Below are 12,547 nucleotides of genomic sequence, written 5' to 3' on the forward strand. Positions count from 1 at the left end.
CGGAAAAAATCTTCAGGGGAGACCAAGAGGGGAAATTATCATGCATGGAGGTAAGCCTCGAAGACGTTCTCAGGCAGATAGATAGATTAAGAACGGACAAAGCTCCGGGCCCAGACAGGATCCACCCGAGAATACTGAAAGAGCTCAGAGATGAAACAGCAGAGTTACTGCAGCATATTTGCAACCTGTCCTTGAGAACAGGGGTAATCCCGGAGGACTGGAAGATAGCGAATGTTACACCGATCTTCAAAAAAGGATCGAGAGGCGACCCGGGAAACTACAGACCGGTGAGCTTAACCTCTGTTCCGGGGAAGATGGTCGAATCAATGATCAGGGAAGGTATCAATGAGCATATAGAAAAAAATAATCTGATGAGATTAAGCCAGCATGGTTTCTGTAAAGGCCGATCATGCCAAACAAATCTACTGCATTTCTTTGAGGGGATAAGTAAGCAATTGGACCAAGGTGACCCAGTAGACATTATATATCTAGATTTCCAAAAAGCCTTCGACAAGGTGCCCCATGAACGCTTACTGAAGAAACTGTGGAGTCACGGGGTGGAAGGGAACGTGTACAGATGGATCAAAAATTGGCTGGCGGACAGGAAACAGAGGGTAGGAGTAAAGGGGCACTACTCTGACTGGATAGGGGTCACAAGTGGTGTTCCGCAAGGGTCAGTGCTGGGACCATTGCTGTTCAATATATTTATTAATGATCTAGAAACGGGGACAAAGTGCGAAGTTATCAAGTTCGCGGATGACACAAAACTCTCCAGCAGGGCCAGAACTGTTGAGGAATGCAAAGAACTGCAGAGCGACCTGAACAAGCTGAGTGAGTGGGCAAATAAATGGCAGATGAGCTTCAATGTGGAGAAATGTAAGGTATTGCACATAGGGAAGGGGAACTCCATGTACAGCTATACGATGGGAGGGAGGGTACTCGGGGGAAGCAGCCAAGAAAAAGATCTGGGGGTATTGGTGGATAACACAATGAAGCAGGCGGCACAATGTGCAGCGGCCTCAAAAAAAGCGAACAGAATGTTGGGCATTATCAAAAAAGGTATCACTACCAGAACAAAAGAAGTTATCCTGCCACTGTATCGAGCAATGGTGCGCCCACATCTGGAATACTGCATCCAATACTGGTCGCCATACCTCAAGAAGGACATGGCAATACTCGAGAGGGTCCAGAGGAGGGCAACGAGGATGATAAAGGGTATGGAGAACCTTTCATATGCCGAACGGTTGGACAGGCTGGGGCTCTTTACCCTGGAGAAGCGGAGACTGAGAGGGGACATGATAGAAACTTATAAAATCATGAAGGGCATAGAGAAGGTGGAGAGGGACAGATTCTTTAGACTAGCAGGGACAACTAAAACAAGAGGTCATTCAGAAAAACTGAGAGGAGACAGATTCATAACGAATGCAAGGAGGTTCTTCTTCACTCAGAGGGTGGTGGACACCTGGAACGCGCTTCCCGGAGAGGTGATAGGACAGAGTACAATTCTGGGGTTCAAAAAGGGACTGGATGATTTCCTGGAAGCAAAGGGAATAACAGGGTACAGATAGAGGTTTACCTTACAGGACATTGAGCGAATAGGGTATGGATATTTTAGGTTAGGTAGGGAACACTTTCAGGTCATGGACCTGGGGGGCCGCCGCGGGAGCGGACTGCCGGGCACGATGGACCCCTGGACTGACCCGGCAGAGGCAACGCTTATGTTCTTATGTTCTTATGTAAAATTGGGCAGGGATAGAAAGACAGTTATGTGATGAGGTGGCATAGGGTAGGAGGAAGAGGTGTGTAAAATGAGGTAGGTGAGAGCCACCAACGAAGACTGCAGCGAGCTAAGCCCCTCAGAGGAACAGGAATATCCAGACTGTGCCTCTGAGGCGAATACACCTGTGGGCCCAAGTCGCTAAAGCAGGCAAGTCGGCATCAGTTGTGAGAGAAACAGCTGTGAGGGAATCCCCAGCCACTTTGGTGGTAAGGGAATCCTTTTTATCCTCACTGTCAGCGGCAGAGGAAATCCCTCTGTGGGTGGCTGGGGAAGACCGGGCCTCCCCGCTGTCAGCTGCCGACTCGTGAGGCACTTTTGGCGGGAAGCCCTGGCCGCCGGCACCCGCTGTCAATGAAGCTTTTCCACTGCTCTGGCCCGTGCAGCGCTTACACAGGTCGGCTGCGAGTGCCTCGTGTCTGGAGCAAAATGAGCACTTCTTCCCCTGTAACGTGCTCATTGCTCCATACGCGACCTAACTAAAGAAAAGTGCTGGTTAGTTGAAAAAAAAAAAAAACAGTAAAATACATTAAATTTAAAGGGAAAGGAACCCTTCAGACCGGCACTGCCTCAGGATTTTTTTTTTTCACAGAGAAGACTCCACTGGCTCTCAAAGCAGTATGCCTTCCTTGAATTAGGGTGAAGTGTAACAAAATGGAAACCAGAAAGAGGATTGGATATAGTAAAACAAACTGGCTTCAATAGAAGAAAAGGAGTTTGCAGTAACTGGAAGGTGAACTCTTCTCCAAGGGAGGTTTAACAGCCTTCCCTTCAGAGTTTCATATTTCTGAGCAGTTTTTCAAGCCTAATTGGGTCACTTCTCAATCACTCCTTTTCTTCTATTGAAGCCAGTTTGTTTTACTATTTCCTTGAATTAGGGACAAGGCTTACTGCTGAGACACCTCTAAAAAATGCTGGGGAGGTGGAGGGAAGGGGGGGAGTGACCCAGCACGAGACCCGCCGGGTTTGACACCCCCAAGGTCGGATGGATCCCCAAACAGGGCTCATCCAAGCTCAGTCCGGCACAAAAACAGGGACTAGGAGTCCTGAGCAAAATCCAACAGCCCTACAAAAGGGAGATGGTTACAACTAACTCACACCTGCTGGAGACTGAGAAAAGACTGAGGTAATTGGGGGAGTAACCTATTAAGTACCATTCCAAAGTTTTGTCTCAGTCTTCACCTGCTGGTCATGATGAGCTATAACCCGCTTGTAAGATGCCTATGCCGGTCTGGAGAGTTGCTAAAGAAAAGTAGATTTTGAGAAGAAAGCAGAAAAATGGAAGTTTATAAGTTTCAAGTTTATTTAAGATATTTGATATAATCGCAATATCCAAATCCAATGCGATTTACAAAGATTAAAAATAGGAAAAATAAAAAAAATCCAACAAACAGGACATTAAAAACAATTATGACATAAAAATGTAATTGAGAAGGAGGGGGGTTAAAGAAAATAGGATTAAATACAATTCCAAAATAAATGAAAAAGGATGGAAAAGAACGCTGAATGTTAAAAGTTAATGCTAAAGATGGATGTATCCAATTACACTCAACCTATCTCCTCTATTTTTCAAGAAACTGAAAACCAGTCATCAATTGATACAATTTCCATATTCTCAGAGATGTGAAGCTCTAATGGGGAATGTTTGCCCCCATGCAGAGCTTGCTGTCCAGTCATAGCATATGTTATAAAAATGTCAATCAATTTCTGCTTTTCATTATTGCTTTATTAAGAACTAGTCTTTAAGCCCGTTACATTAACGGGTGCTAGAATACTGTTTACCCTCTATGTTGCTCCTTCCATTCTCTGCCCTCTCTTCTCTTTCTATCCAGTGTCCGCCCTCTCTCTCTCTGTCCCATATGGCCTCTCTCCATCTCCTCCTTCCTTTTGCCTTGGTCTGGCATACCTTCCTCCTTCCCTCCAAGCCATTCTCTCCCCCTCTGCTCCCTTTCCTCATTTAACTACTTCATTGGGCAGCAGCAGCATTCACAATTCATTGCTGTTGCTGGCTTCAGGTCTTTCTCTCTGGCCGGTCCTGTCTTCATGAAAACAGGAAGTAGGCAGGACCGGCCAGAGAGGAAGGCCTGAAGCCAACAACAGCAGCGAATTGTAAACGCTGCTGCTGCCTGAAGCACCCGAGGCAGACGCTTCTCTCCCCTCCCAGCCCAACCCCCGCTGACTCTGCGACCCTCCTAGCAAGACTTTAATATCAAACCTCCCTCCAACGTTGGCAGTCGCTGCATGTTAAACAGGCTGCTTCGGCTTTCTTCTGCCGTTGAGGCTCGCTGTTGCATCATTGTTAACGTAATCAGTGACGCAACAAAGGGACTCAACTGCAGGAGAAAGCTCGAAGCAGCCTGTTTAACGTGCAGCGAGTGCCAACGCTGGAGGGATGTTTGTACCGGTGCAGAAGCGATATGTCTCTCCCCCTCCAGTACCTGTGCAGCACTTTGCTGCGGCGCATCCTCCCATGGGGGGGGGGGGGGTTGCACAGTGGGAGCGGGTGTGAGCGGCGATCTCCAGTTGGGGGAAGGGGGGGGGAGAGCGGCGATCTCCAGTTGGGGGGGGTTTGCACAGTGGGAGCGGGTGAGAGCGGCGATCTCCATTTGGAGGTGGGAGGGGGTTGAGAGCAGCGATCTCCAGTTGGGGGGTGGTTTGCACAGTGGGAGCCGGGTGAGAGCGGCGATCTCCAATTGGGGGTTTTTAATTTTTTTTGTTTTAAGTTGAAAGCCGGCGCTGCAGCTCCTCTCTCGATCCTGGTGCAGTTCGAGAGAGGAGCCGGTACCATTGACAGTGAGAGGCGGGGGTGAGGAAGGCCGCTGCAGCTGTGTAATTTTTTTTTTTTTATTTGAAAGTCGCCACGAGCAAGTGGTGACGTAAAACCCACACATGCGCAATCGTGTTTTCGCGACGGATCAGGAACACGTTTTTTTTAGTGCGCATGCGCGGCCTACCATTTTATTATATTAGATGTTCTTTCTTTTCTATTTTTCTTTTTGTATTTGTTATTTGCTTTTCTTAATATTTTGTAGCCTGACTGAAGTTTAATATATACAAATATATTAGCAGATAAGTGAGGAAAAAAACATCACATATTTTAGATACAGTTAGGGGTCCCGACATGGCCCCGTTTCAAAATCTGCTTCAGGAGACCCACTTGAAAGTGTCCTATGCTTTTTACACTTGGGCACAATTGCTGTCAAAAGCTTTGCTATATCTTGGCATATTGGTTGTTAAACGAGAACTTCTTGAAATCTTGATGCTTTGTAACTGTATGGCAGAAAGTGAAGGAGAGAAAACCAGCAAATGGATAAGGTGGCCCTGGATACACAGTTAAGAGCACAGAGAGAAGGAAGTGCAGCCAGAGATTGGGAAAGACGGTTTGAAAACCAAAATCACCAGACAACAAAAGTAGGGGAAATGATTTTATTTTCAATTTAGTGATTGAATTGTGTCAGTTTTGAGAAATGACATCTGCTGTCTATATTTTGCACTGTTAAGGAAGAAATGCATTTGTTTCTATTTCTCTGGGGTTGTACTGCATGCAGTGTCTTGAATCTTAGGGTTTCGTTTATATATATATTAGTATTTTTAGTTTGTGGTTCAGTATTTGCTTAGGGGTTATCTGTGTTCTGGTAGGAATTAATGTTGAGAAGCATATGTACAGTGTGCTTTGTGTAGTTTAATTTTGTGGTTAACCATTATGTATTGTTAATAAGATTATATTGTGTGTGTATATTGTGGAGCTTGAAATCACTGTCAATTATACAAGTTTCGTTCCACCTTGATATGTTGCCCGGACTACTAAAGCTAAGTTTTTTGCCAATTTTTTTGATTGGAAATTGATTCTTACAACCTGACTTCATATATATATTTTTTTGCACGATACCCATAGGGAGTGTGTGCATATTTATTTTTCACTTGGCACATTGATTTATTTAATGCACAAATATTTCTTATAGCACACAAGGGGTACCCGATGATGGTGTGCAGCCTACAATGGTTAGTATCTGCTGTTTTAATTGTGGCCTCAAATTAGAGCTTGGCACTCTTCGGAGTGTTGCTCTTTGCTGTTCAAGACCTGACACTGAGGATATATTATTTAGAAAACCACACTTCCTGTGAGATATCTATGCATTTTGTACCCATTCCCACTTAAACCTCTTACAAAATGGGGCTTCAGTTGTCATATTCTGTGCTTCAAGGCAGAAAGTGTAAACAGCACCATCTCCTCTCCCAGAGAGCTCTGGCCATTTGATATCCCTGCTTCTATAGCAATTAGCTTCAAATGTTAACCTTTGTTGGCTGAATGTAATTTTAGTGAATAAATGACTAGCCTGTCATATGGAAATAATTCTTCTTATGCTTGACTTATTCATATCAAATGGATCTGCTGATTCCATCTTCTCTGTCATACAGTATTCCAAAGTGCAGCCTGTTAATAAGTCTGGATAAAGTGCTTTGTGTTTATGTGTTTTAAAGGATGCTTTAAAAAGATACTTACTCTGCAATAATCCAATGTCGCAACAAACTCGTACGATCCTAGAGATAACTCTGGCCTTTGGTAATGGTCAATTCTTTTGCCAATGTGGTCCAGATGTTGGAAGTAGAAGGGTGGAACTAAAGAAACAAAAACAGGAAGGCAGATTTCTTTTTTTAATAAACTGAAATTTCATTAGGTCTAACTTCTCATGGAGAGGAATAAAAACAGCAGAACTTTAAGTAGTTCAGAAGGGCTAACAGTTTTCTAGAAGAAATTTTTTTGTGCTCTTTAATACATTTTTCTTTGTCTCTGGTCACATCCATGGGAAATCCTGGTGCAGAACTTTATATAGTTTTCTTTTTCTTTTTCAGTGATCATCCGTCCTTAGCACTCTGTTCCAACTATTAAAAAAGGAATGTTTCTGGCCTGCCAGGATTTCATTAAAATAGCAATTAATTAAAGCCTGTGCTACAATTCAGATCTTATTTTGGTGAGGTCTGAAGTGCATGCACTGTACAATATGCCTGAGAGGGCGGAAGTGAAAGAGCTATTTAACTGTAACGGCTTATTGTACTCTGATTAAAAGCTCCTGCCTCTGGCTGACAAGGATTATGAAAGTCACTAGCATCCATGTTTTGGGGTTCAGTTTACAGACCTGAAAATATGACTGTATTAGGGAAAGGATTAAACCATTGGGATCCAGCTGAGGACATTCAAGTTAATTCAGATGTCTAGGAGAATTTGCTTTTGCCAGAAGCATGGCATTCATCCAAGAAGTGCTGGAACATTACTTATGAGTCATCCAGAGTAAACTTGAACAAATATGGCATGGTATCTTCTGTGAAAATTTGATCGTGCCACTTGTTTGCACAGGCAGAAGAAAAATATAATAAGTGAAGGAGCTAAGGAGTTTAAATCCTTTGCAACAGGACATTCAATTACTAGGAATCTAAAATCAAAATGAATGTACCACAGGAGAATTCAAGTTCTAACAGCAATCTTTTACTTGCTCCTTCCTTTGAATTATCCTCTGTCTATGATTCATCCCTTTTCTCAGATAACATAGCATACCCCAGATGTCCTGGAAATCCTCACAACTTGAGGGATGTTTCCTTGGTGCCGCCTGCTAGCAGGTAGGGCCCAAGAACCCTCCAGAACCTCGATTCACCATGCTGCAACATAAACTGGCTAAATGAAATCTTTCATAATCAGCAACTTATGGTTTGATAAAAATCTAGCAACCTAATTTGGAGGACAGTAACCAGGGAATACATTTTAGATGTTCTTTGCTTCCTTTGCTTTCATCTGTTGATCTTTATACATGTAATTGTTCTAATATTTTAGAATATTTTTTCTTCTAGCTGTCTATAGACAGCAAGGGAATGGAGCCACATTTGAAAGTGAAGTCCTCTCACTGAGCCTAAGTGCCGGTACTCTCCCTTAGGTATAGTAAGGTTTTAAAACTTACACTGCCTCCGGAGCCCCTCCCCTCAGTTTATTAGTTTCATCCTCTAGCTAGAAGAGTATCATAATGAGGGGAAGGTGGGCAGGCAAGCGTGGCTGCATTCGCCTGCTGTCTAAGGAGAACTCCTGTTACAGGTAAGCTGCTGCACTTTCTCCGGAGACAAGCAAGAGAAATGCAGCCACACTTGAAGGTGAGTCCCAAGCTATAGAAAGATATGGTTGGTGGTAACCCTTCATACCCATGTAGGATCCCTACGAGGGTCAAGATAAGGAAATTGGGTCATTAGGGCATAGACAGGGGGTGGGTAAGCAGAGTGGGCAGACTTGATGGGCTGTAGCCCTTTTCTGCCGTCATCTTCTATGTTTCATAGTGCAAATAACTTTCTTAAGACAGATTGTCCAAATTGAATGTCCTGCGCCGAACTCTGGTCCAAGCATTAGTGTTTGGTAAAGGTATGAACTGAAGACCAGGTTGCGGCTTTACAGATGTCTTGAATGGGGATTGATTGCAGATGGGCTGCTGAAGAAGCCATGGCACATACTCTATGTGCTCCAATGGTACCAGGAGATAGAACCTCAGCACAGGCAAGAAAATGCTGATCGTACAACTAGACCTCTCTGCAGCCTTTGATCTAGTAGACCATGACATCCTTTTACAAACACTAGACTTAATAGGAATTGCAGGAAAGGTATTAACATGGTTTAAAGGATTCCTACAATCCAGAACTTATAGAGTCAAAACAAACAAAGAAAAATCAGAACCATGGTCCAACTCATGTGGAGTACCCATAAGGATCACCTCTGTCTCCCACTCTTCAACCTATACATTGCCTCCCTAAGCTCCTACCTAGACAAACTAGGCATTACCTCCTATAGTTACGCAGATGACATCACCATACTCCTCCCGTTCGACCAACCAGCTCCCTCCATGGTAGGCACAATACAAAGAACACTCGAAGCAGTAGCAACATGGATGAAAGAACACAAACTAAAGCTTAACCCTGACAAAACAAACTTCATCCTCCTAGAAAACAGCAAAACTCCAACCTTGACTAACCTAGTAATTAATTCTATCTCATACTCCATTCAACCCAAGCTAAAACTCCTTGGAGTGCTGATAGACAGAGGCTGTACCATGCAACCACAAGTCAACAAAATAATAAAAACATCATTTGCAACTATGAGAAACCTAAGACAAGTCCGAAAATTCTTCGACAGAAAACAATTCCAATTCATGGTTCAATCACTAATCCTAGGCCTAATAGACTACTGCAATATACTATATCTCCCCTGCCCTGCAACCACGATAAAACAACTACAAACCATACAAAACACAGCCCTAAGACTCATCTCTATTCATTAAAAAAAATACGACCACATCACAGAGGCATACTACGACTCACACTGGCTCCCAATACAAGCCAGTGCCTACTTTTTAAAGCTATAAATGGAAACAGCCCAACCTACTGGAACAATCCACTAATTCAATCCACCTCAACCAGACACAGGAGAACCCACACAATATTCACACACCCGCCAACCAAAAATGTCAAACGAAGAAAACTGTATGACAACCTACTGGCCACCAGAGCAGCGAAACTGGACAGACAACTCACCAATCTGCTGATTTCGACCACAGACTACAAAACCTTCAAAAAAGAAACAAAAACCCTACTCTTCAAAAAATACATAAAACCAATATAACACAACCAGACATGCCCCAAACTCCTCCTACAATACTATCTACTTCTTAGCAAATTAGAAATTGTTCAAACTATTCCTTAAGAACTTCTTATTACCTTAACAATATCATAACAATTCTTATGTAATCAGCCTTGAACCGCAAGGTAAAGGCAGAATAGAAATCACTAATGTAATGTAACCTGAACCCTTGCATAACAGAAAGAGACACACTGTGATCTATGTAGATATAGTTCTTTTTGCAACTGGCTGACCCTGGTTGGAAGGATTGTAGAAGATGAAAAGCTGATTTGTCTGTCAGAAATCTGCAGTGCGTTTACGGTAGAAGAGCAATACTCGTCTGCAGTCCAAAGTATGGAGAGATTTCTCTGCTGGGGAGGAATGTGGAAGAGGAAAAAAGGACAGAAAGGTTATAGTCTGGTTAAAGTGAAATTCGGTAACAACCTTCAGAAGGAATTTTGGGTGAGTCCGCATCCGTACCTTTGTTGGAAAAAAATTGAACATAATGGTAATATGTTACCAAAACTTGAAGCTCACTAATTCGTCCTGTGAAGGGAGCAAGCAGCATCATGTTCAGGCTGGACGACTTCATCGAAATATTGGTGTGAAGCGCTGCTGAGGGGAAACTGGAAGTCAATGAAGTAGATTTGAGGAAGAAAGAGGTCATTTTGTGGTCCTAGCTGCCTTTGTATTTATCAGTTGAAGGACGAATTGTTGGCGAGATAAACTGTTTCTCCATTTGTGTTCGTAATTTGTTTTAAAAATATATATTGGCTTTTTTAAAATTAAAGTTTGTCTACCTCTTTTTTTTTTTTAACGAATGGTTAGAAAAAAGAGGTGAGTATAGAATCTTTTTTTTCTGAGAGAGCTGCGACTTGTCAGAAGCAGCAGAAAAAAAACCTAACGAACTGAGGGGAGGGCCTCCGGAGGTAGTGTACCCCACACATGCTCAGTAAGTTTTAAAACCTTACTATACCTAGGGGAGTGCACTGACACTCAGGCTCAGTCAGAGGGCTTCACCTTCAAGTGTGGCTGCATTTCCCCTGCTTGTCTCCAGAGAAGTATGCAGTGCAGTACAATGATGAAAAATGTTTAGATACAAGGAGTCCCTGCCCTCAATAGCTAACAATTACTAGAAGTACTTCTGTAACTGGGTAACACAATTCTGGCACATAGATGCAACACTCAATAATGGGACCTGGGCACCAAGACTCCATTATAGAATACTAGTGTAAGCCAGCATCTAAGTGCCTTTATCTATGGTAGTTATGAAATTATGCATGTAAATGTTGGGCACACCCATGCTCCTCAATGCACCTCCCCCTGTGAACATCCTCTTGCATTTACATGCTAAGTGAGTTGCGTGCCAAAGAAAAGTTATGTCTTTCTTGATAATATTCTTACCTTTAGTCAGATGAATCCAGAGACTTGTGGGATAATAATAATAATTTTATTCTTATATACCGCCAAAGCCATAATAGTTCGAGGCGGTTTACAATAAGAAGAGCTGGAACAATCAGCGAAAATAGTCATTGAATACATGTTGAACAAGAACGTGCGCTGGTAGGACTAGTCTCAGTTAGGGTGCTGGTCTTAGACCAGAGGGCCGCCGTGTGAGCGGACTGCTGGGCACGATGGACCACTGGTCTGACCCAGCAGCGGCAATTCTTATGTTCTTATGTAAGCAGAGAACTGAGAAGGCTTGAGAGTTCTTGGATAAAAATCAGTTAGAGTCTAAAGAGATAGGGCTTGAAGAGCTCTTAGGTTACAAATCGGTTGAACAAGTTTGTTTTTACCAGTTTTCTAAAAACTTAGATAGGATGAGGAGTGCGTAATAATGTTACCCAGTGCGTAATAATGTGACCTGCTTGGAAAGCAAGTGTTCTGTCCAGGTATCTTTTATATCGGCAGGCCTTTATTGATGGATGGATAAACATGTGAACTCTGCGTGTAGGCCTAATGGAACAATCCAAGTTGAAATATAAACAAAACTGGTAAAACAGACATATGTAGATTCCGCAGGAAAGAGCTGGAAATGGTTATTCATCTCATAGCTGGCTGTGAAGTTCTGATAGCAGCAAAATTACAGACAGACAGACACAATAAAATGCCACAGCTTATCCATTGGAAAACCTTGTAAATACTGCAGTATAACACTGCTGCACCAGAAAAGTACTTATGGTCAGCTGGGATATTTCTATTACATCTATTAAAAGGTTGTGTGCATGAAAAGTGGATGCAGTGGTAATGAAGAAAAACACCAGAATAGCTTTAATCATAGTGGTGTCAGTTCCAAGTAGTAAACATGTAAATTATACAGAGATGATTACTACTACTATTTATCACTATTGACATTTAATATATGGTCACTGCTCTGAAGAGCTTACAATCTAACTTGGACAGACAGACATGACATATAGATTAAGGATGCAGAACGCAAGATGACAGTTGTTAGGAGTTGAAAGCAGTCTCAAAGAGGTGGGCTTTTAACTGAGCCATGAACACTGCCAAAGACGGAGCACGCCGTAGGGATTCGGGCAGCTTGTTCCAAGCCTATGGCACAGCAAAGTAGAAGGGACGAAGTCTGGAGTTTGTGGAGGAAGAGAAGGGCACTGACAGGAGGGACTTACTGGCTGAGCAAAACTCATGGTGGGGGAGGGGGGACATAGGGGGAGATAAGTAAAGAGAGATTGTGAGGGGCAGCTGAGTGAGTGCATTTGTAGGTCAGAATGAGGAGTTTGAATGTAATGGAAATGCCAGGCATGCAAATCTGCTCCATGCGTATTCATTAGGGCTATCCTGAAAACCCGACTGGCCTGGTGGTCCTCCAGATCTGGGTTAGTAATCTCTGCTTGTACAGAAGTTAGAAATTTATTTATATCTTCTTTTTTTTCTGTGATACAAGAATATTCTGGATCCCGTTTCATTGCTGTGGCACTTGGTTGCAGCTTATCTTAAAAAAAAGAGGTCTACTGTTGTAGTAAAGCAGTCCTCACAATGGGTGTGAATCTGAAATTCCCACCGAAAGGACAGATCACCCAAAGGAAGTATCTTCCCTGATCGTGTCTGGACCAAGGACCACATATCTGTGCTACAAAGATTCGGATTCAGCTCATGAGGTC

General features: G+C 43.0%; 1 protein-coding gene across 2 annotated transcripts in view; it reads right to left on the minus strand.

Moving 5' to 3' along the window:
* Positions 1–12,547, minus strand: part of SEC24D (SEC24 homolog D, COPII coat complex component) — a 255,374-nt gene that overhangs the window by 126,128 nt on the left and 116,699 nt on the right. For both annotated transcript variants that reach the window (XM_033938041.1, XM_033938046.1), the window contains exon 10: positions 6,282–6,397. In XM_033938041.1, the coding sequence (XP_033793932.1) occupies positions 6,282–6,397 (116 nt within the window). The remainder of the gene's footprint in view (positions 1–6,281; positions 6,398–12,547) is intronic.

Source organism: Geotrypetes seraphini, chromosome 1 (genome assembly GCF_902459505.1).
Source record: "Geotrypetes seraphini chromosome 1, aGeoSer1.1, whole genome shotgun sequence".
Taxonomy (NCBI): Eukaryota; Metazoa; Chordata; class Amphibia; order Gymnophiona; family Dermophiidae; genus Geotrypetes; species Geotrypetes seraphini.